Raw genomic sequence first — 24,057 nt, forward strand, 5'->3', positions numbered from 1 at the left:
CCGTCCAGGGTGTATCCTGCCTTGATGCCTGATGACGCCTGAGATAGGCACAGGCTCCCCATGACCCGAGGTAGTTCGGATAAAGCAGTAGAAAATGAATGAACGAATCATGTCCCTATTTTCCTTGTGCCATTAGCATGGAGGCTTTGCTAATTATATGCTTAAATGCAACCTTGTTAGTTATTTTCTTCACTCAGTTCTGGAAAAAAAAGCTTTCATTGAGTTTAGTTAAACGAGCTAAATGACATTTGAGTCATAGAATTACTCAAGTATTAATATTTAGTATTCTGTTCTCTTCCAGTTCTTCCCACGCAAAGCTAAGCAAATTCCAAGCAACAGCCCTTTTATTTTGGCTGTTGTATCAGAACAAAAAATGTCAGAAAATGTTTTAGAAACTTACTCTGATCCGCAATTAACGAACGCGTCAAAGCTGTAGAATAATTGTAGAAATCATCATCTTTACATATCATAGCTCAGAGTACAAACTTGTTTGTATTATTCTACAACTAGATGCTTCATTTTCAAACCTTTACCTCTGAAATGAAATAATTTGCAAGAGATCATGCTCAAAATGGAGAAAAGTGTACAAATAATAAAATACAGCCTTGCAATCAGTCATTTATTGCCTCTGAATGTTTATATGGCTTTTCTTTATACAACAGAGCTGCTTGAACATGAACTGGAGTTGAGAATTCCTCAGCCAAATTGAGGACATGAAAATGAACAGGAAAAAAAAAACAGACAACGTAATATCAACATTTGGTTTGCAACACAGCAACGTGTTACAGGAGGTGCTACACTCCACAAGGTGCCAGGACATGTGTGTGTATGTTTCTGAGTAAACAGGATAGAGATGAGTGTTCACAAGAGACAGGTGATGTGTGTGTGTGTGTGTGTGTGTGTGTGTGTGTGTGTGTGTGTGTGTGTGTGTGTGTGTGTGTGTGTGTGTGTGTGTAATGAAGAGTGGGTGCAGGTTCACATTCTCAATGTTTTAGCACCACACAAATGACATTCATCATTCCAAATCTAAGCTCAACAGACCTCACAATCCCAGAGACAAACACACACACAACTGATTTATGTATTGCATAACTGTAAAAGTGGCACATTACACACGGTCACCTAATTGCATGCTGTTTTTTGGCAGTATATTAAAAAAAAGACCATCATTTCTATAATAAAAGAGAGCATATAAAAGTTGTACAATGGCTTTACTAAGGTCTGTAGATGTCACCACTTCCAAGTAGGACATCTAAACTGAGCAAACATATTCAATACTACACACACATAAATATTGCTGTTTTTTGCAGCATGCCTGCAGGCAGCTGGCGTTTGGTCCTCACCGAAATGCCCTGAGTCTGAGTTTCCGTTTTATTTTCATATATAGAAAGAGTTCTGTCGGCAGGCTGGATGTGCTTTCGATATGTGGGGTTAACGTGAGTATTTTCATGTGTGCTTGAAAATCATGGGAGAAGCATTTTTCCTGGTATCCATGTCTCAAAAGAACATTAAAGAGGTGATCATTCTTTACCGTGAGAATCTAAAACCTGCCTTATATTTACGGACCAAGTGAGTTTGGCTTTTTAAAGGGGATCGCTGACATCTGAAAAACTCTTTGCCACATTATATACTGCATGCTTTGGCACAAAAACACTCTTCTGTTGGCAGGAAGATACTGCTGCTTAAGCAAACAAAACTCATATCAGCAGTCCCAGTCCTACATTGATCAACTAGCAGGAGTCAAGGAAGAGAACGACCTAGCGAACTGATTAATGACTTCGTCTACGATGAGCCAAGTGCTTGAGAACCCAGTCGAACGTCTGGGCAGAGACTCAGTAGACGTTTTGCCGGTAATAAGGAAAAGATCGTCTCTGTCTCTCCTTGGGAAAGCTATCCAAACAATGTATAACTGAAGAAATAGTATACAAAGACAAAAATATAAAGGTATATAGATATGTATGGGCATATTCATAAAAAGTAAAAAGGCTGAAAAAGAAAAGTCAAAACGGTATTCAAACGCATCCCAAAAGTTATGAGCTGATTCTGTTTGTTTGTTTCACCTTGCAGGTTTTTTGTTGAACCTATCGACTGTTGACTGTTTTATGTTGTGTCTTTCTGTATGGCTGCTCCTTTATCTTTAATACAAACATGATAGTATAAAAAAGTAACTGTTTTGTCTGTACAGTCCTTTGTTTTGTCTCACGTCTTCCCTCTTGCCCTTTTTGCAGAGTTCCTGAGAAGAGCCGTCCATCTCAAGTCTTCACACATTGTGCATGTGTGTCTCATTGATGACCACGAGGCCTGAGTTAGGGTTGGCTGTAGGGATATAAGGCTCTAAGTTCACCCCTATGGGGCGGATTGCTGTTAGAGCAGGGTAACTGAGGGGAAAGAGGGATGAAGGTATTGGTATGAGGTGTGGGGTGGTGTGTGTTTACAGAGAAGAAGCCGGATCATTGGGCCCTTCCACCATGGCTCTTTCTGGACATGTCCATATTGGGTTCCGGACCTGGCCAGGCCTCTCCGTCACTGTCCGTTCCCCTCTCCTCTTCGGCGTCTTCATCTTCGTCGTCCTCCTCCTCTGGTGATGGCTCACTTCCGTTCTCGGTGGCCCAGCTCTCGTCCTCGTCCTCACGCTCTGTCTTCATGGTGAACGGGGGAACTGTTGGGGGAGGAGGGGGAGGAGGAGGAGGAGCAGGAGGAGCTGGCTCGGTTTTGCTCTCACTGCACTCTGGCTGCTCTTCAAACGCCTCCGGATTCTCCAGCATTTCCCGGATCAGAGGTGGCATTGGGCCTGGGATTTCCATCTTCAGGGTGACCGCCCTCTCTGCTCCTGTAACAAACCACAGTAAATGGTTTAAATGGGAAATTCTCTTTTCTGTTTAAGGTCCAATTTGTTGGAACTTTTTTCCAAAGCTAAATTTAACTAAAAAATCTTCCAGTGGTCAGATTTGTTCTGTGATTTTTCATGTTTCCGCCCTTATTCCTTTTTTTTTTTTGAAAATCTTGTGTCATATAAGCAAGAATATCTCTTGAAAACTGGACTGACCTTTGGTGCTGATGCCACGCAGGTCTGTGATCTTCATCAGCATCCGTGGGAACATGTGGGGTTTGTTGGGCCGACGGCGACGAGCGTAGATTTTCAGTGCCTCCAGCAAGGGCTCCTGTAAACGATCTACTCGCTGGGGCTCTTCTAGATCCATACGGTCTGGGCAGAGACAGACAAACAAACAGAAAACTTAATACATTAGGTGTTGCTTTTTACTCAAACACCAGCACCAGTTTAATGAAATAAAGTGATGACTTTGTTTGGTTATCTTGTCATTCCTAATTTTATTCCCAAATTCTAATGACTCAAGATATATATTAAACACCCACTCTAACTAAGCAATATTTTAGCATATGGTGAATAAGTCCATACTGTCCAACAGATTCTCTATTAGTTTTCTGCTATTTGGCTTTTATTAGAAAAGCAAAGTAAGTTTTATTGTTCATCTGAAGGTTTTCGTTTCTGCTCAACCTTTTAACAAGTATAGAAACAGCTTTAAAGATTATACTACAAGTTCAATGGCTTCGACCTCTTACTACTAGACAATTGTCCACCAGATGGCAGCAGTGATACTCTATAAGTGCAGAATGCAATACCTCCACAGATAAGACAGATGGCACTGAGGAGGCCTGTTTCTGTGTCGTCCATCTCCAGCGGTAACAGCTGCCCAGCAAAGGCAAAGACCAGATCAGTTAGTGGACCAAATCCTGCATTGTGCATCTGAGTGCGGTTTAAAGTGAGTCCATCTGAGAAGGTCATTGTATCCTGCTCCGGTGTGTAGCGCGTGCAGATCCGCAGCATCTACCGTAACATTGACACAAAAAAAGTGTTCATTCTTTGGCCTCATCAATGGACATACACACTATCTTTATTCAACAGTTTAGTTACCAGAATGTCTAGACAGGCTGATTTGAGCAGGGTGATCTGGTCAGCAATGGTGAGGGAGGTGAAGCCGGGCAGGCGCTTGGCAAACTCCACGATCTTGATAATGCACTTGGTAGAAAGTTCACTGAACTTATCCCACAATCCAAGATCCAACTGAACACGGTGATCTGAGCTGGAGTTCTGAGAGAAGATAAGACAAGGAGAACCAGAGGAGGAAAAATAAATTAGCCAAGAAGGGATAAAAATAAAAGATACAAGAGTACATCAAATATGACAATATTTAGTTTAATATTTAATAATGTTAAAATTACAGGTTTAAAGTTTATGGGGATTTTTTTTCCTAATTTAAATTTCAAAATATTATCCGCCCTTTGCATGTCTGAGCAATTATTTGCTGTGTGGTTCTACTTACCGTGGTGTATTTTCCCAGCTGGCACAATGAAGGGCACGTCTCTTGGTGTGCTTTGCTCACTTTGTTTACCAATTCTTCCAGTTCACCACTCAGCTCGTAGCTCTCAGCCGGCAAAACTTCCTCCTTCACGTCCTTCTTCTTCTTATTTCGGTCATTCCGCACAGCTGAGGGTTACGAGAGGGGAGGCGAGTCAATACCTCAGCCATGAATCAGACCTCATCAAAACTACAGCCAAACTATGATCTTGGCAGGTGGAAGTGCTTTTTGGCAAACGGCTGACACTGTGGACATTTGTCTGGCTCACAGCAATCATCCCTAAGAACCGAAGGACTAGTTCACCAAAATCTGTGACTCATAAATCAACAGCACTGGGGAAAGTGACCTGAGAACAACTTCGTGTAATGTGTGTGACCTGTAGGAGAACATCTCTGTGTTGCCAAGCCTAACCTTCTCCATAACCCTCTTGCTCACCCTCAACCCTCACCCTCCCTCCCACCTTTCCTCCTCCCATTCTTTCCTTCCTCTCAGGATATCCAGTAATAGCAAAGGCACAATGTGATCCCGGTTTCTACATACATCCCACACATATAAAGACACACATACATGTCCCTGTGGACACATAGAGTGGCCAGTGTGCCACTGTCCTGGTGTGAGATCACTGCTGTGACTCTGGCATGTGAACAAAAACACAGCCACTTGCAGTCTTTGAACTTACTACTATTGTCTCTTACATGGCACGAATCTGTCCGTGCCAGATCATAAAAGTGCCATTTGGAAAAAGGCTACAAAAAAATTAAATTAAATAAAGATCAAGAACTGATGGATTGATGGAGGTAGATGGGAGACTCGTTTATAAGGTGATACTGGTTTAAATAATTTGTCCATCTGAATACTCATTGAGTTGACTTTCTCAAAAGGTTATAATCATTCATCTTTACAAGCGCGACAATAATCTGCGACTGATGTGCACTGTGCTGCAGGCTAGGTTGCTCCTTCTGTCAAAACTTGTCGTCTACTGCCTTTCTATCTGTTCAGATCTGTGTTTCAGTCTCCGTGGCTCTGTATGCGAATATGTAAGTGTCAGCATGTTGTGTGGGCACGGTGCCAAGAACGCCTACATGCAAACCAGCAGCCTCACCTTCCTTGGACATGCCGACCTCAAAGCACTTCTGCAGGCGGCAATACTGGCAGCGGTTGCGTGTGACCTTGTTGATCTGGCAGTTCTTGTCGCGGTGACAGGTGTATACCATGTTCTTCTGGATGCTGCGTCGAAAGAAGCCCTGCAGCCAGGCGAGAGAGTGTTGTTAGCCACTGCTACCTATCGTGTTCACTTGCTCTTATCTGTTCTCTTTTTCTCTTTTCAATGGGTTCTTAACTTCATGTTTGAACATGCAGAACAGAAACAAAGTCCCCCATGACCATAGGACTATAGTGAATCTTTGTCTATTACACACACACACATTTTATATATATATATATGTATATATACACACACACAAACACAGATGGTTGCCCTTGTTCCTGATTTTTTGTGACATTTCAGGTTCAAATGAACGTGGCAGACTTTCACATCCGGGAACAGTACATCTGCAGAAAGCATGCTTTGGCACATTCTTCTTACCTTGCAGCCCTCACAGGAGCTGACGCCGTAGTGGTAGCCTGATGACTTGTCTTGGCAAACGAAGCACGGCTTGTAAACACGAGGTGGCGGGGGTGGAGACGGCGAACTGGGTACCATCTCCTCTGAACTGGTGCTCTGAGTCTCCACCGCTGAAAATGAAATAAAGATGATATACATTACATGCTGGGCCATTGTGTAATCCTCTTAAGATATCATCAAAGGATAGGAAGGATTAATATATCGATGTCAAAAAATTCGTATCTCCAGAGGCAAATGAACCAGATGGCCAGACAAGCTCAGTGTTTCTTTATTTCCATCCATTCAGTGAAGAAGAGCATTCATACTTAGCTAAATGGTGGTTTGTTGTACGGTCTATTCTGTGTAATTAGTGACAGATTGGAGGAGGTTAAGTGGGGGTGACTTCTGTAGGATTAATCTCACCTAACCCCTCCCTCTACCCAAACCTCGACTTAGGGTTTGGTATTTTAGAAAGATTTGGTGGTTTAACTGACAGAAAGAAAGAAAGAAAAAACAACAACAGTTTAACACAGTGCCAGATAAGCAGGAGCATCACTGATTTTCTGATAAGATATGCATCTCATCTGTCCATGGGGCTTCAAGGCTTCCTCTTTTTTGCATAGCCAGCTGATTGGCTTGTGTGTTCTTCAGCTTATAGACACAAATTCCTTTCCCTCCCTCAAAACATACTTCAAATTACATACTCGCTGCCCAGAAGCATCTTTCAAAAAACATGTCACCACAACGACAAATTACTAAAACATTGTGTTTTTTTTCCCCCCCAAAGCTACGATTCATTATGTGTGTCTGAGCGACAGTTCACACAACACTCATGTGATCTGAAACAGGAACCTTTGCTGGACAATGCCTCCTGAGCAACACTTCTTTCAGCTTTCACCCTGTGGTCTCCCCTAAAACTTCGGCACCACCCCTTTGCCACCTCTTGACACACAAACCCTATTTTTCCTGGCCCTAAATTCCTGAGTATGGTCCTACCAGTTTTTATTGGAGACCCGGCCTCATAAGCTTGGCCTATAAAGGTGCTCTCAGGGCCATGGTGGAGGCAACAGCCTGGCTGCAGCAGCTTTTACTGGGGTTCAGTCACCTCGGGCAGCTATTCACACCACCAGCTGTAGCCCTGGCCTGTTAAAAAAAGGCCCAATCATAAAACAAAATACAGGGAGGCTTTAAACTTCTAACTTTTATTGCACACAATCCCCCAGCTATGGTCAATAGAAAGCACAGAGACTAGCCTGAACTTAACCTACAAACCCCCTCCTTTTTCTCTTTCTCACACACCACAGGACTCAGCCAAGGCAGTGGCTTGGCATTTTACAAGACTTGGGAGACTTCAAAAAGAAGAAAAGAGGGCATAAAAAGAGGAATTTGATAGAAAACAGAAAAAGGACAAATGAGATGGGGGCAGGGAGAAGTAAATGTTCCATGCTTAGAACCAGCAACATCTCTGTTCATGGCCATGGTTACACAAACACCGTGGAGCTGAAAATTAAATCTACATAGCGCCTGAACGTTTTTTTGCAGAATGATTCACCTGTTTCATCTCGATTTACTTGTCACGATCAATGTAATGAATGTTAATATCAAAACAGTCATTTATAACATTTTCGGTACCAGAGAAAGGACTTTTACAGGATGGTGTTAACGGTTACAATACTAAATCCTGTACTGTCATCACAGAAACAGACGATTACTGCCATGGGTTAAACCCGATATGAATAATTTGTTTATGTAGTAATCTTTCCAATATTGTGACTACACCGCTTTCACACAGTTTAAAAAGGCAGAACCATGTGTGAAGTCAAGCGTGGACTACTGATTGGCAGACAGCGAGACAGGAGGGGGACAAAAATCCATCAGTGTCTGTCAACACCCCAAACTGGTTCCTGTGGTAAATAAGGCTTCTCTTACACCTCTTTCACACATCATTCCAAAGTTCAGTCAACACTTCTGTGGAGCATACAATGGGACAGGTCGTCTCTGACAGCTGCTCCCCCCTCAGACCCAATAGGTCCTCCACTCTGGTTTCTCGACTGATCTCATCTTACTATTTGGAAAACAATTCCCTGCAAAAACACCAGGCCTCCTTATCAGGGCCTCCATTTGCATGACAATCTGCAGGCCTAGCTGCTGGCTGATGGAAGGACAGGTTGGGGGCGGGACAGGGCAAGGTAGGGATGTCAGGGTCATAGTTATCAGTAGCCACTGCTCATTTCCTGTTGTGTCATTTTACTATTAATCTTCTCGATTTTAAGCTCTCTGCACACAAGAGCCATATGAACAATCACGCATCAATGCAAATGTTCGATCACATTTAAGACTCTTCTCATCTTATACCACTAAAAAAAAAAAAGTCAGAATCTTTTTTTCCTTGGCTTGAACAAAAAAACTCATTCTCAAAAGATTTTTTTGGGTTAAAATAGTACCATCACTAGAAGACATGTAAAATAGATGCAAACTAACGTGGCATCTTTAGGAAAAAAGCTTATTTCTGGCTTTGAAATGCAAACAAATAAAAAATGAACACAAAAGAGATGTAAAAATACATACATGGTTTACATAGAAGTATTAGAAAGTATTAGAAATATCACTTGACACACTCGGGATAATAACATTTCTGGAACAGATTAGAATTTGTTACTAATTACACACATTAGCACACAATATATTCTTGCTGCTTGTTTTTACTCTAGTGGCCTAGGGGGACTCTTAGGAAGACTGATTCGTGACACTAAGCACCAGGATATTTTCACCTGGTAGTCTGGTTGCTGCTTTCAAGAGGTTAATATCTATAGGTGAATATTTCCAAAAGACAAAATAATGGCCATCTCTTAGGAATTATCAGGACCAAAGTAGAACGTGGCTTGATGTCAGGTGCCAATACTTTTGCAACCCACCTATAGTTCGAGAACTGTTAAAAGATGAAAACAAGGCAGTATGCCTTTAGGCTTAAATATATGGGTAAACATTTCAAGTCTAAATGAAGAGCTTGTCTATAAATGTATGGATGATGACCAACAAGCTATGTGCTATAAAAACATAGCACATGCTGGGTGCTGTCTAAAAGTAAATGCTTCATGCGTTTTGTGTTGCAACGCTACTTATACTAGAAGCATATGACGCATTGGCTAAGGAACAAATATTCTTTCACAATAGTACAGCAGATTTTGTGTACGTGACTGTGGGTGTGATTCAATCTTCTGGAAACACTCTTCCCAGATCTAGTCTTGGCCTGTGCGTGCACGTGTGCGTGTATGTGTGTGTGTGTGTGAGAGTGTGAGAGCAGTTTTGTGTGGGTACTTGCATGGCTACCAATGACCCTGTTTCCAAAGCACCAAATTTGATTTGCAAATCCAGTCAACTCATCTCAATTCCCCTTTAAATGATTCGCTCAGCATTATATCTGCTGAAATTGTGGGACCTGACTTTGATACTATTATTGCTTAACCCAAAGCATCAGGCTTTGGTTTTTTTTTGTCTCAGTTGTGCATGCCCAGACGCTCTGTGTGGCAGACGGTGCACAGATTGGCCAGGTTGTCTTGAACAGCATGATTGATAAGCTGACTGGCACAGACTGCATGAGCAGGAGGATTCTCTCCAAGCCTCGCCTGACAAGCAAGGACGCACAGTCCTCTCCAGAAAACTTGCACCAGCTTCCTGATGGGGGACCAGGTGCAGCTCACATGCTCTTTTTCCCCCTCTCTCTCTCTCTCTCTCTCTCTCTCTCTCTCTCTCTCTCTCTGTCTCTCTCTCTCTCTCTCTCTATTTCTCTCTCTCTCTCTCTTTACTTTGCCTTTCTCTTTGTCTCTGCCCACAGCTTCCTGCCATCCCCGGCACATGGTTGTCAGCACAACACTTCACTATAACACAACCACACTTCCTTCCTCCTCTCTGCCTCACTTGCTTTTTTTCCACTGGATGTTTTTTGATTGCTGACGCAAAATGAGTGGTATTTCCACTATTATTCATAAATCATTTAAATGACAAATGTCTTCAAATTTACTATCAGTCGAAGACAACTGATTTCAAGTAGTCACTGATCACCCGTTTTGACCATCCGTCTTAACCACACGTATAGACCAATCGCACTCAGATTTCTGACCGGACTATTTGACTTGGCCCATAGTGGGTTCATTAAAAAAAATGAGTAATGGACTGTTGTTACAGCAGGAGGTAGTGCATGCATGCTCTTATTAAGGTACTCAGCAGTAGCAGTTCCTGTCAACAGCTGAGTATGACTTCATTATCTGAACCCCCACCTCTTTCTCAATTTCTCTCCTCCCGCTGTCTGGACATGTTGTGAGATTTTGTTTCTGTTACAGCAAAAGCCTTTCTGAAAAAGCCCTAACCTGCCAGACGACTCAGAAGGGTGAAAAAGTGAGAACATGCACCAAACTGGACAAGACCACAGAATCTGACTGAGACTGGAGCCACAAAGAATTTGCACCCTTATGTCATAAACAGCATACAGGCATGAATACACACACACACACACACACATGAGCACTCTTAGAGCAGAAATGGCCTGTGTGTGCGCACACACCTTTGTAATGTCAGAACAAAACTAGCTGAGATGCCAGCACCTTCCATAGGAGCTATTCAGTAGGTGGGGGAAGCCAGAACCTTAGTGTTTACTAAATTACCCTTGGATTCAGAAGTACAGATTCAACACTTTCTTCTTTACAGTGCCTCATAAACCACTTTTAGGACACTTTTTTATTTCTGTCAGCATTTGGCCATGAAAGCCCTTCCTCACTGCACAACACCAGTCCATCAAAGAAACAAAGTTACCATGAACCACTCCATCTTTCTAGCACCCTGCTGCAGGTTAAACAACCATCTGAGCAAGGTCCCACCATGGATCTATCAGGGTGACCTAATCTGAACAATTCATTGTGAGCCAGTAGATGGAGATCAGACCCAAAGAAGACAGATCTCTGGCACTGAGCTTGTCATGGCCTGCCAAGCCTCATATGTGAATTTAGTTTGGGGGATACTGTCTCCTCCGATTCCTCTTCACTCCAGTGGCTGGATCATTCTTGTATGGGCACAGACGCTGGGGTGTTGATCTGTCTGCATGCAATAGAGCCAAATGACAGGCTCAGCCTGGTCTACCATTCAGCTTTGATCCCAGGGCTTCTGCTTGCTCTCACACATTTCCTTTCTCCATCTGTCTAGCCGTCTGCACTCACCTGCCATGGTGCCATGCTCCCACGTGTTCCTATGCAACAGATTTAAGGAACTCCTTGTATGGCCCTTATTGCTTCCTTCCCCAAATAATAGAAACCAGAAATGTAGAAGTAGCAAGTTGGTTGACGCCTTTGTGAGGTAAATGAAGACGCCAAACACTCAGGAATTTCGTTGTTATCATGTAGAAATATAAGCCCAGTAGTGTACAAATTGTAAGCTGTTGTAATAGCATTGTAGATTTAAAGTGTTACACCCTTTATATTGATATATAAATTATATTATATTTATTATAATATAATATATATATATAATCACTCCTCTTTATTTTTCTGGTTAATATTACTGGTTATGGACCATACAGTGACTCACTGAAATTTAACTTTGTTTCTGCATATTTTCTTACAATACTCATGGGTTTCCATTCAAAGCTGGCTTTAGTACTTAACAGACAGTGCAGTGCGACTATGGCTTCCAGTTCTCTGTATGATTTGTGTACAATATTAGCTCTAGCAACACAAAGCCATTCAACATCATACACTATACCAGGGCATTGTATGGTTCTTTCTAATGCCAATCTTAGAGTGGCATCTCACACAAGTGTGAGAAACTTCTGCTTTAAGCAACAGAAACCAAGAAATGATGCTTGATTACACGGGTGGAATTTTTCTACCCAGCAAAGCTATGAAAAAAAAAAAAAAAAAAAAAAAGATTACCCAACAGAGCAGGGTGTGGACTGGCAGCCTTCAAAGTATCACATGTTGAGTGATATCCTGTTCATGAGTTTATCTGAAAAGGTTCTTCACTGGAAACCTACTTGTGAATCATTGCAAGGGGGGGAAGTCCTCCCCATAGTTGTGTTACTACAATGCTTTTTAGATCAAAAATTTTTTTGTATTTTTTTTTATTTGTGTTATAGGTCAGGCTTTTGTCATACCAGCCAGACAGTTTCATACCTGCTCATCAAAATGACTATATCAATAAATCTTCACAGACTTCGTCTAACAAAGCACCTATGACAAAAATCCTGAGCATTTACATTAGAGTATAGAAACCCGGGTGGTGCCATCTAAAGAGGTTAGCAGGTGATTTTAAAAATGTTTCTCAAATATTATTACCATGCCAGACCAACAGAGGTAGTTTTTGTATGGCAAAAAGTCCTTATATAACTTTGTACTTAGAGTAAAGTTTGAATATAGTGCAGTTTTTCCTTGGGAACCGAGGTTTGAGATAACATTAAATAGTGAAATTTACAGTGGTTTGCTCTTTCTTGGCTTGAAACCACTGTCCTGTATGCCAAGACCCTTCAGCACATGTTCACACACAACAGTAAAGCAACTACTTGCCAATGCCTAGCCTCCTGCATGCAATGAGCTTCTCAGTAAACAGCCACTAGAGTTGAGGACCGCACAGAGGAGCTGGCCAAAAGAGACATCAACAAGCCCGTCCCAGAATTCCCTAAAGCATGACGTTCAGCCCTGTTTGTGTGTCACAGAAATCTGAGACGGGGAAGAAGACAGACGGCTAATTAAGTTCCAAATCTGGGACGGAGAATGGGTAGGGCCACTAGCACGCAGATTTGACTTGCATCTGAGATGGCATGGAAAATCTACAACAAGGTAGTGTCAGAAGCTACTGTAATAGCAGTGACTTGGCAAATGTTTGGGTAAAGCAGAGAAGCACAATGAAACATTTTTATATTGCACTGATTCCAAGCATAATTCCATTGCCTAAGCATAATCTTGCTTGAAACAGCCATGTGAAAATTATAGAGTCATTCTGTTTTTTGACAGAAAAGATCTCTTATTTACAGTTCCCTGACCCCAGCAAGAGGCTCTACGGCCATTATGGCAGCAATCCGGATTCCAGCGGCCCACTGTGGAATCTCAGCGGCCACGTCAGGCCTCTTTTTTTTCTGCGACTGACAGTATAAGAAACTCCCTTTTCAACACATCTATCCACATACAGGTACAATACATCACTACGCACTCCATATATAATGATTCATGCTCATGCACAGATATAGTAAACCATGATGCAATCGAAAGAGGCAGAACCCGGTCTAACCGAAGGACAGCCGATCAAATTTTATTTTATTTTAAATGTTATGCCTGTTTAAAGTGGAGTACAGAGACAATATATCAGTGTATACATATAATCCATGGATAGATATATATGCGGGGTTAGCGTAGAATGATCCGAAACACAAATAATTCTGAACTGCTAAAACAGAAATCCCTCTGCAGCCTCATAAACACAGAGTACAAAAACATACCCTTCTCACTAAGGGGCCACTAAACGGTCACCACTACGTACACACACACACACACAAATACACACACACACAACACCATCTATCCATTTTTCTGTGTTACACACATAGGCACATCGCTGTTTTCATCTACTCATATACCCAACCCCTGCAGCATTGTAATCTTTTAATTGAATCTTTTGTACAGGATGACCTCCATTAACAGATAATTAATGAAAGTAGGTGTGTGTGTGCATGCGTGTGTGCGTGTGTGTGTCCTACATTGAGAAAGCAGCAGTTGGATCCAATCATAAAATTGTAAATGTTATGTTTTGTCTTGAAAGAAAAAAAAACCCACTAAATGTCTGGTCCCATGTATTAATGTGTGTTTCCTGTTTATTCATAGTAACAAATGTTCAATTCTTAAATCTTAAAAGTCTTTGCTTTTGTAAATTTGTAAAAGGAAATGTGATGGTATCGTTATGCTAACCAATATGTTTCAAAATCATTGACATTGGTGTCTCAAGTGTACATACAACCACTCCTTCAAGTCTTTTACACTGTTCAAAGTGTTGCACAATTTAAAAAAATATATATATACTTTGACTTGTCTTCCTTTTCATGGTCGCAACAAGTGCAGTGCACGTGGCGTGGCGCAGAGAGCTGACTCTGCCCAGCCTGTAACCTTTACATCACCTTTGACACCAAGAATGGAAAGAGATGCACAAAAAAAAATACCCAGGAAAGCTGACTATGCATCCCAAAGTGACCAGTAAGGGTTTTATTTCTCCACCTATTGCAAGCAGCTAGAGCTTTTACTGAATGGTACAAAGACAAAAGCTTTTCATTGTCAAGTGGGTCTCTAGGATGGTTCAAGGCTCCCTGGATGAACAAAAGGTGCAAACAATTACAAAAAGCTCCTGAGGTGGTGTTAGGAAGTGAGTGAGTGAGAGAGAGAGAGAGAGAGAGAGAGAGAGAGAGAGAGAGAGAGAGAGAGAGAGAAAGAGAGAGAGTCATCCATAAACAGAATATCTGTGTCTCACTGGCAAAGCAGACATTTTTTATGAGGGAAAGTTCCTTCCTGTAGACTACAAAGACAATGTTGGGGATTGTAAAGTGTTGAGACAGACAGACAGACAGACAGACAGACAGACAGCAAGCAAGCAGCAGAAGTCAACCGTCTGAACGTCCCTGAATCAGCCGGCCATGCTCCGCAGCTGGTTTGGCCCTAATGAAATATTGGGTTTGAACATCAATTCATCTGCTTCATCGAGGGGGACAATGAGTCGAGTGGCTGCTGGAGGGGGACAAGCTGGCCTTGTTTACTGAGCTTTAGCGGGCATGCAGAGCTGAAACAGGACACCGGTCCTTCCCTCAGGCCAGCCCACGCTTTCCCACCACATTTCTAGCTCCCCCGTTTCCTGGAACTCAAGAGGCTACGAATTCGTACAGTCGAGGAGCGAACGGATACTTTTCCTGCTTGCGTGTGTGTATGTGTGTGCGCTTGCTCTTGGCTGGTGAAACCTGATTGATTAAATAAACAGATCTCATCACGCTCTGATCTGGGGAGGCGGTGTGGAGCGCGATGCCTCGGCCAGGCCCCTGACAGGGCATCTGTCTTCATTAAATGGCGGCCCAGTGTGGCTGACAGCCACTGAAACGTTGGTGTCTTCAGGATTAATGAAGACAGATGACTCACCCCACAGAGGCCAGCACCAAGGAACAAAAAAACAGAAGGTTGAACAAATAAAAACCCTAAAGCGCAGCAACCGGCTCCTATTTGAGAAGCTGAAGAATGAGAGCTGTGTTGCTTGTGCAAATGCTCATTTTTTGGATTTGCCTCAAAAACACAAGGCTGTTCCTTCTTTCTCCTAACGCACACCCATGCATACACATGCTAAACTTCCTGCGAGACTGAAAAAAGATCCCAGTTTTGTCTGTGCTAGGACAGGGCCCTTTTGGGAGCCAGAAGACTGTCAAAAGCAAGGGAGGGCCAAAAAAGAGAGAGTGAGTGAGAGATACAGAAAAGGGGGACTATCCAAACCACAGGAACACAGTACTGCTGCTTTCGACACAGCTTGAACATTGATTATCCAATTCCCTTTCTCTTTATTTCACTTAACGTCTTAATTTATTTATCTGCTAACCCCTTAGCCAGATGCTTGCAGTTCCCTAGATAAGTCCTTTATGTAAACAATCCTTTATTCTAAAATATGTCTTTCCTCCTGCTGTGTTTGTGTCCTGGGTGATGCTGGGAATGATAAATAGGGTCATGGACAGACTTGTGGGGACCTCAGACTTGTCTGCCATCAACTGGGACGTGAAGAAAACAAATCCAATGTGCATTACTGAAATGATAGCAAAGAGTCTGATTCTCCTCTAATCCTCTCTGAACTCTCTCTCTCTCTCTCACTTTAAATTTTACCTTCCTGTTCTTCGCTGTTTAACTTTTCAACAACTGACAAGGTCGGGAATTAGGTTACCTGCATTTGGGGCTGAAACCAGACACTCTGTTTGACATTCATTTACAAATAATAACATTTCAAACCGCACGAACATACACACTCATACTTCTCTGGCCACTCACATGGTCTACACAAATAAACAGTGTGACGAAAGATCCCTGGTGTAAGGACCCTCGATGCACAGCCAATGCACAGCCGAGTCATAGCAAAGGCTCGCTAAGTTAGAAACTGCGTGAATGAGTGCAAGATGACAGCATGGACAGGAAGAAAAAGAAACGCACTTACACTGAACGGCTGTAGTCCCTGTCCAGGCGAAGTGATCTAGCCCTGTAAAGAAGGGGCTCGCCTTCCTCAGCATGCATGCACCACGGTTAGTAACATCGTAGAGCTGCCGGGGTCCCATCCCCAGAGGCTCCATACAGTCGAACATGCTGCCTTGTCCCCGTCCCCTACGCTACGACTCTCCGAAGTTAACAACTGCTTCCTAGCTCAAAACAACAAGAAGGACAACAAACCACACTGGGCAGATGGCAAAACCTAGGCTGGAATTTCTCTTCTCAGGATCTGCGCCTGTTGTTCCTTTCTTCTTCTATATTCTTAGTGCTGCTTGTCTGCCTTTCACTTGGGTGGAATGTGGTGCTAGTTCCTGGCTGGCTGAAACTCTCTCTCTCTCTCTCTCTCTCTCTCTCTCTCTCTCTCTCTCTCTCTCTCTCTCTCTCACTCAGTTCACCGGATGCCCTTGGGCAAGCTGCTCTTAGTCTTCTGTAACCGACCTAAATAAGAGCTCCACATAGCACTCGCAGAGTCCCAGGCAGAGAGGAACAAACCAACTGCTTCAGTCCCGCACCCACGAAGGGGGTGGAGATAGAGAGAGCGAAAGGAGGGAGAGAGTGAGGGGGAGAGAGGAGGAGAGAAAGAGAGAGGGAGGCAGGAGGTGGGGCAGAGGAAGGGCCAGAGTTAGTGTGTTTGTGTATGTGTGCTTGCCAGCCCTGATCTGGTTAGAGAACAAACTTTTATTTGAATCCTACTGTCCTCATATTTGGTCTCTTTTGTGATTCATATTTTAGCACACAGCACACCCGAGCCATGAATACACACACGTTCAAACACTCGTTTTTCTCTGTTCAGCTTTAGTGACTCTACACCTCCCCCATTTCCCCTGCAGTACATATGAGACCCCCGATCCCTCCTTCCCTTTTCAGCTCCGTCTCTAATCATAACCATATTAAAGTCCAGCGTGAGTGAGTGAAAGAGAAAGAGTGAGTGTGTGAGACAGAATGAGAAAGAGAGAGAGAGAGAGAGAGAGAGAGAGAGAGAGAGAGAGAGCATTGTGCTTAGAGCAGATGCCAGAGGGAGAAAAAAAGTCTCCTCTTTTGTCTCCACAAAAGACAGCAAATGACTGATGACCACTTCTGTGGGACCTTCATTAAATATGTGGCATAGATTCAAATACATTGCTTTTTCACTTTGTCTAACAATTTGACAACTAAACATTCGCTCGAGCCGATGGTTTGCATACGATAATTTTACAAACAATGCGCCGTTACCTGAACTCACGGATTGTTAACTTCACCTGATGTATGAGACTTTTCCGCTCGTTCCGATCATCAAATCCTTCCAAACAGTAGCTAATGCATGCTCAAAAAAGTAGCTAAAAGCCACCACATGATGTCATGGGCTGATCTGCATATTAATTGAACTGTCATGGAAATTTACATATCAAAAGGTGTTACATGAAGAAGGACGATTTTTCCAAAGACGCTGGCGAAAGAATGGACTACAGTGTTGGATCAGAAGGAAAAATAATAGATTACAGCTCAATTCTTGTTGGGGGGGGGGGGGGGTGGTCATGGCTACATAAAGTAACCGTTTACACATATAGATAGAAAATACTTACATTTCTAGCAAGAACGCAGACAAAAAAGAATCAGTTCTAGTGAATAGTTTGGAAAAAATTTTGGATTCTGATTCATAACAAGAGAGAGAGAGAGAGAGAGAGAGAGAGAGAGAGAGAGAGAGAGAGAGAGAGAGAGAGAGAGAGAAAGAGAGAGAAAGAGAGAGAAAGAGAGAGAGTACAAGAATTGATCAGTGATTGGTTGTTAGGAAACATTAGTGATCAGTGATTACGCTGCTCTCTCAACTCATACAACGTGACGTGACGTGAGCTGGAGATCTGTGTCAAGTGCAGGCCAGCTGCCAACATCTGCCTGGATCTGCCGCCAGGCTCTTATTAAATTTTTCTTAAAAGTTTCTTAAGATGTCTAAAAAAAATTTGAAAAACAAATTCTTCAAGTTAGCAATACTGAACTCAGGTTGTCAGGTGTCTCTTGTGGGCGTTTGTGTGTGTGTGTGTGTGTGTGTGTGAGTGTGAGTGTGTAGGAGACGAGACATTATGAAATAAATAGCTCTGCCAGTGTCACTGCCAATGGCTGTCAGTGTCAGAACAGCTGAGGGAAAACAAGACCCTCGGCAGGGTTCAAATCTAGCAAACAGCTGAACTCGATGCCAGAAGCTGCAGACACGGCTGAGCTTACAGACCTGCTACAACCGCCTCACCCTCTTTGTTTGCAAAAAGTGGTACAGCCTGGACTGCCTCAGAAAAAGAAACCATTTCCTGTCAATCTGTGCTGTTGGTTAGCTTCTCTGTACACTCGTCTAGTATTTTCAGTCTCGCTCTGCAGTTTCTCACTCCGCATGTGTGTATATGTTTATATCTGTTCACAGAGCACAGAAGAAGCATTTTTCAAACTTGTGCACTGGGCCTAGTGCTGATTACACTGTTTATTGATCCTGAGGCTCTTGACTTTGTTATGGTTCTCATCTATTTTCTTTAGGTGGCTCTCACACACAAGCAGAGACAGAAAGAGAGGGGAGAGACGGAAAAGGGGCGAGAGGAAAAGGAGGGGTGTGTGTGTGTGTGTGTGTGTGTGTGTGTTGGGGGTAAGGGGTTGGTTAATTGCCCTTTTGTTTGAGCTGATACTAAACATCAATTGAGTTGCTTTGCTCCTTCTTGTAATTGTCAGGCCATAAAGAAAGAGCACTTTAAAAGAACAGATCAAAAAGTGGCATGGTCGAGAAGCTGGTTGCTACACTAATAAAACTTGGCCTTTTCAAGTTTAAGTCGTGCTGAATGTCGAACCCAGGAGGTTTGCAGAGTTTTCTGTCTCTCATTTTTTTATTTACCGTCTGTCTCACTTTCTGAATGATGCGCATGAACCCGAAATGAAGTCACTGTGACGAAACGAGATGAAATGCATTCGTTTTCTTGACGGGTTTCATTTCATATTCGTATGCAGAGAAAAGAATGTGGAATTTCCCTTGTGCCAGATAGTCACAAAAAAAGTGCTAGCTATTAGACTAATTCGTGGCCTGTCGGCTATCTTCACCGAATACGGACACAAAAACTCAGTCACACGTTTTTTCTTCTCTCTTACTTTCCAAATCGAAGAGTTTTGTTAGACATAGCTCCTGTACCTGGAGGGAGGAAAAAAAACGGAGTTGGCTCAGACATTTAATCCGCCCCAACATCGTAGCACCGTTGACCTGAGCCCCCGCCCTCCCTTTCCTTCCCTGTCCAAAAGGAGTGAACTCCAGGAGAAACCCCCACAGGGCCACTAACTTTTCCCCCCAACTTATCCTGCTCTTCTTTTCCCTCTTTCGCTTTTTTTTACCTCATGGTTACTTCTGGAAGAAAGAGGTACTTTACACACATCGAACTCTACATATCCGCCTGTTTGCCTTTTATTCCGTTACCTTTCAAACGTTAAGTCAAAAATGATTAGAAAAAGACGAGACCCAGTACTTTTTTTTTCATCCTTGCCAAAGACCAGACTCTTTTAGTCTGTCTTCACCCACCCTCAGCCCAGTTTTTTCCCCTCCCTTCTCTTTCTCTTTCCCCATCTCGTGTGACAAAACTGCAATGACAAACAGGCCCTGAACTGCAGGAAATCCATCTCACTTAGCTGGCTCTGTCATCTACCCTCGGCAGGCCGGAGACGTGCTGCACGCAGACGAGCTGCAGAGTAACGTCACGTTCGGCTCAGGTTCAACTACTGTGCAAGAGAACAACAGAAAATATGTTCAAAATGCATACATAGATATACAGACACATGAAAGATTTACAGCAACTCAATGAAGCAAAGTGCATGAAAGGGTTAAATGGGTTAAAACCGGAGGTTCCTGGTGCCATAGAATGGGAGATATAAAAATGACCAAAAAGACACGTTCGGATAGTAAAACTACAACAGAAGTAAAACTGCAAAAATATCTTGCATAAAAGTTACAAAATGATTACAAAATTTACACTTAATGATGAAGTTCTTCAAGTGAAGTGATTTACTGATTTACACAACTGCCAGTTGTTTAGCAAACAATTAAGCAAGAGACTTTTGTCAACTGGGGAGGATTTTTCACCACCCGAGCCTGTTTATGATGATATCTTAGACAAGGAGATGCTGCGTGTCTTTGGAATCGATTTGAAAATGTTGTACTGTACGTCTGAGCTGACGTTGGTGACGGAGAGCCACGGGTTGATCAGTGGGAGGTCGGATACATCCGACTGCAAGGTTTACATTTAAACTGGACCATTAGTCTATTGTTAAAACGTTTACAGATGAAGAAGCTCAGATGGTGTGTGAAGACGGAATCCCATTAGGGATCGTGATCGGAGAGTGATTTCAGCCCGGTTATTAAAAACGACGCAAATTTGAAATTAATATCCTGTAAACATTCTTTTTCCCAACCGATAGATGCTTGGAAAAGGGACCATTGTGTGGGAAAATGCACCGATTGTCCATTTTTCCTGCTAACAAGCTGCTAGCATTTCATTGGATGAACACAAGACTAGCATGAAATTAAAACGACAATATACTTAAAACTTGAAAAACAAAGCTATGGGAAGCAGATTTTGATTTCAGAAGCAAAATCATTTAGGTTCAAAGGCAGTTGAAATGAAAAATAAATAAAAATATTACACAAGCACGAATAACCCAAGACTATACTTTTAGGCGACTCTTTGAGCTTCAGACCTACACACACGTTTCAAGCCACAGATTTCAAAGCTAGTCCAGGGCAAGTCCGCACATGTGGAAGCACACACTGACCAATTCTCCTGACACATAGCGTACCACACATAAAGGCACATGTGCCAAGCGCATTCCAGAGAGTTTTGTAGGTTTAATCATGTTTATGGAGTAAAACTTCGTTGATTATTTGGAAGTGAGTGTTTTTATCATTTCCTGCTTCCTGTCAACTTTTCCTTTGCGAGTCTCTCTCATCAATCAGCTGATACTCGCAGGATGCCGTCAGGCACATGTTTGGCTTGGAAAGGGCATGTAATCGTGTGCTGACGTTTTAACTGGGATGAGTATCGGGTGTCGGTTTGGTAAGAGGGTCTTCGCTCTCTCGAGGTCGAGGGGCGTCAAGCTTTCTTTCTCACGGTCAGTCCTGAGTATCTTAATTTGAGCCGATTATACAATTATGAAAGTTTTGCCAAAACTCTATCCCCGCCCCCTTTATGATCCGTCCTCTTCCTGGTCGCCATTGTCGTGTCCTTTTCCTGCACGTCACACCCGCTCCTGTCCACTGGACACTCAACCACTCGTCCAACTATTGATACCCACACTTAATCTTCATCTTTCATCATGCGGAGACAGCAGTGACCCAGAGTTCTCAGTCCTTCATCCCACCACTTTTCTCTTTCTCCGTTCCACTGGAAAGGCGAGACTGATACAGGATATACTACTGGGGACTGGAGATGTGTGCAGAAGTCATTGCTAATAATGATGTGTAAAACTGCAAGGCAGTGAGCGCATGCTCTTGCAAGGCTGTTTTTATCGCTCTGTTATGCTCAGACAACACCAAATCTCTTATATACACTGAGCAGTGTCCTGAGCCAAAAAAAGAATCAAGGCTTAGGAAAATGTCTCTGAGTTTGAAAGCCTAGCGAACAAACCATGTAGGAATCTTCCACCCTGAACGATTTGCGTTATCTCTTTATAATTAACGTGTGTCCTTCAGTGGTGTCCTAAGGGTGTGTAGTAAAATGTCATTAACGTCTTATTTTTCACTGTTTAAAAGTTTCCTGTATTAAACCTGTCGTTCTGATGAAGACGTTAGCTGTATTTATTCACCTCCTCCTAAACAAAGTCATGCATCGACGCTTAAGTCCTTCAGTCTCCTAATCTGTACACAGATCAGCATCCAGAGTTTCAATTATAAGCCTAATGACACCATAACCGCCATCATGCTCGTTAGACTGCTAACTAGCTGAACCGTAACTCCGCTGCGTTTGGATTGATTTCCTGACCTGTGAGCTTCACCTTCTGGATTTCTTATTAAAAGGACATTGAGTTAAATAGTGAGTGTGAAAAAAAAGCTTTTCCTGTTGTTTTTTTTTCCTCTTACAAATATTTCAGTACAAACAAATGAAATGTTTTTTTCCCGTTGGAGATTTTCTTGTAATGTCCTGCATTAGCAAAAAGATCAGCTGAGGAGATGAAGTGAATAAAGTTATTCAAGTCCATCTTTTATATCGGTTACTCCCGGACTCTTTGTTCTGTTCGTGCCTTAAGCCCAGATGAGGGTGAACGTGAGGGCATTCAGTTCTGGCCACCAACAATGAGACTGAATCATCTGGAACGTCATGTCTTGATTGCATTGTTTCCTGCTGTAACGATTTATTAGCAAAGACTTCAAAAGGACGGTAAACGGACTGGTGAATACATCAAGGCCCCACGTGCCTGATTCATTCAATATGAAGTTGAACAGAGTTGTTTACAATAAAGGCTTTTAGCAAAACCGGTCAGCTTCTATTGGGACTTGGGCAGAGAGAATGAAAGTGAAGGTGTAAACAGGAAATAATGAAGTCTTTATGCCTATGAGGAAGTGTCCAGACCTCAAGTATATACTTTACTCTCATTCCATTTCTCTGAATTTTTTCCTCATTCACTTTTCTCTCTCAAACACACACACACACACACACACACACACACACACACACACACACACACACACACACACACACACACACACACAGGCATGCACACATTCAAAGAGCAGTGGCAGCCAAGAGCCGGGCTGAAACCCAATACTTCAAGTGAACTTTTTTAAAAGAATAAATAATCAGGACCAGCAAGCTGTTTGCACTCAGACCCTTAACCGCCACTCTCCTCTAGATTTTCCTCTCCTCTGATTTTTAAACAGTCGTTTCTCAGCGCTCTTTTTCGTACAGGCAGAGAACAATTCTTAAAAAGTACCGTGTGCGTGTGTGAGAGAGAGAAAAAGTCGCAAGTGGTTTTATTTCCCACTTTGTTCATTTTCATTAATGTAATTTTCAGTGTTTATATGGAAACATGAGCTCTTAGTTAGGTGTGTGTGTGTGTGTGTGTGTGTGTGTGTGTGTGTGTGTGTGTGTGTGTGTGTGTGTTGTGTTTGTTGGCTCAGTGTGTCTGATTCATGCAGATTTTTGTGCATGGCAAAACAACTACACCAGTTCCTTCCTGAAGGGGCAGCATAGCACACTTTCTTTTCTTTTCTTTTTTCTTTTTTTTTTTTTTTAGAAAAAAAGCAACATGCTGGAACTAGCACACCATTCCTTCAGGACTCTCAACATCCTAGAAGGATTTGCCAAAAGGAAAAAAAAAATCAGTATGGAAAAACTGCAAGTAAGCAGCTTTACTGTACATAGTAAAGACTAAACAAGACCTTAGCAATTGGTGTCCCAGATGGTCCCGAGGGGGTCTGCGGAGATAAATGAAATGAGTGTTTCAAAATATGCCTCCATTTTGATTGGCTGAAGTTTGCTGGAGCGTTTCAAAGCTCAGTGTAAATGTTATCACATGGTAGGTGTTACTAATGGGCTTCCAACCGTTTGAGTAAAGGCCTCCGATTAATGACAGGGATCAGCATAGATTTGGACACGTGGGGTTCTAAGAGTGCCACACACACACACACACACACACACACACACACACACACACACACACACACACACACAAGACTATCACTTAGAGCTGAGCACCAAGCTGACATACACTCCTGAAGAATCTTTTTTTATGTCCTCTCCCCCTGTTTTTGTTTGTTTTATTAGCCTCCTTCTTTCCTTTCCCTCCTCAGTCTTCCCAAATTCTGTCTCTAGCCTATGGAAACAGGCAC

General features: G+C 42.6%; 1 protein-coding gene across 2 annotated transcripts in view; it reads right to left on the reverse strand.

Annotated features, from left to right (window-relative positions):
* Positions 1–605: 605 nt before the first annotated feature.
* rarga (retinoic acid receptor gamma a) overlaps positions 606–24,057 on the reverse strand; it is a 34,479-nt gene continuing 11,027 nt past the window's right edge. Inside the window, exons 1-8 of one of the 2 annotated variants that reach the window (XM_027144829.2) lie at positions 16,189–16,762; positions 5,965–6,113; positions 5,482–5,623; positions 4,344–4,507; positions 3,935–4,111; positions 3,643–3,847; positions 3,047–3,205; positions 606–2,830 (exon numbers count right to left, since the gene is read on the reverse strand). In XM_027144829.2, coding sequence (XP_027000630.1) covers positions 2,451–2,830; positions 3,047–3,205; positions 3,643–3,847; positions 3,935–4,111; positions 4,344–4,507; positions 5,482–5,623; positions 5,965–6,113; positions 16,189–16,333 — 1,521 coding nt within the window. In that variant the 5' untranslated portion in view covers positions 16,334–16,762 and the 3' untranslated portion in view covers positions 606–2,450. Of the gene's footprint in view, positions 2,831–3,046; positions 3,206–3,642; positions 3,848–3,934; positions 4,112–4,343; positions 4,508–5,481; positions 5,624–5,964; positions 6,114–16,188; positions 16,763–24,057 lie in introns of those variants that run through there. The other variant, XM_027144828.2, reaches the window with a different exon arrangement.

The sequence above is a fragment of the Tachysurus fulvidraco genome, chromosome 23 (genome assembly GCF_022655615.1).
Source record: "Tachysurus fulvidraco isolate hzauxx_2018 chromosome 23, HZAU_PFXX_2.0, whole genome shotgun sequence".
Classification (NCBI taxonomy): Eukaryota; Metazoa; Chordata; class Actinopteri; order Siluriformes; family Bagridae; genus Tachysurus; species Tachysurus fulvidraco.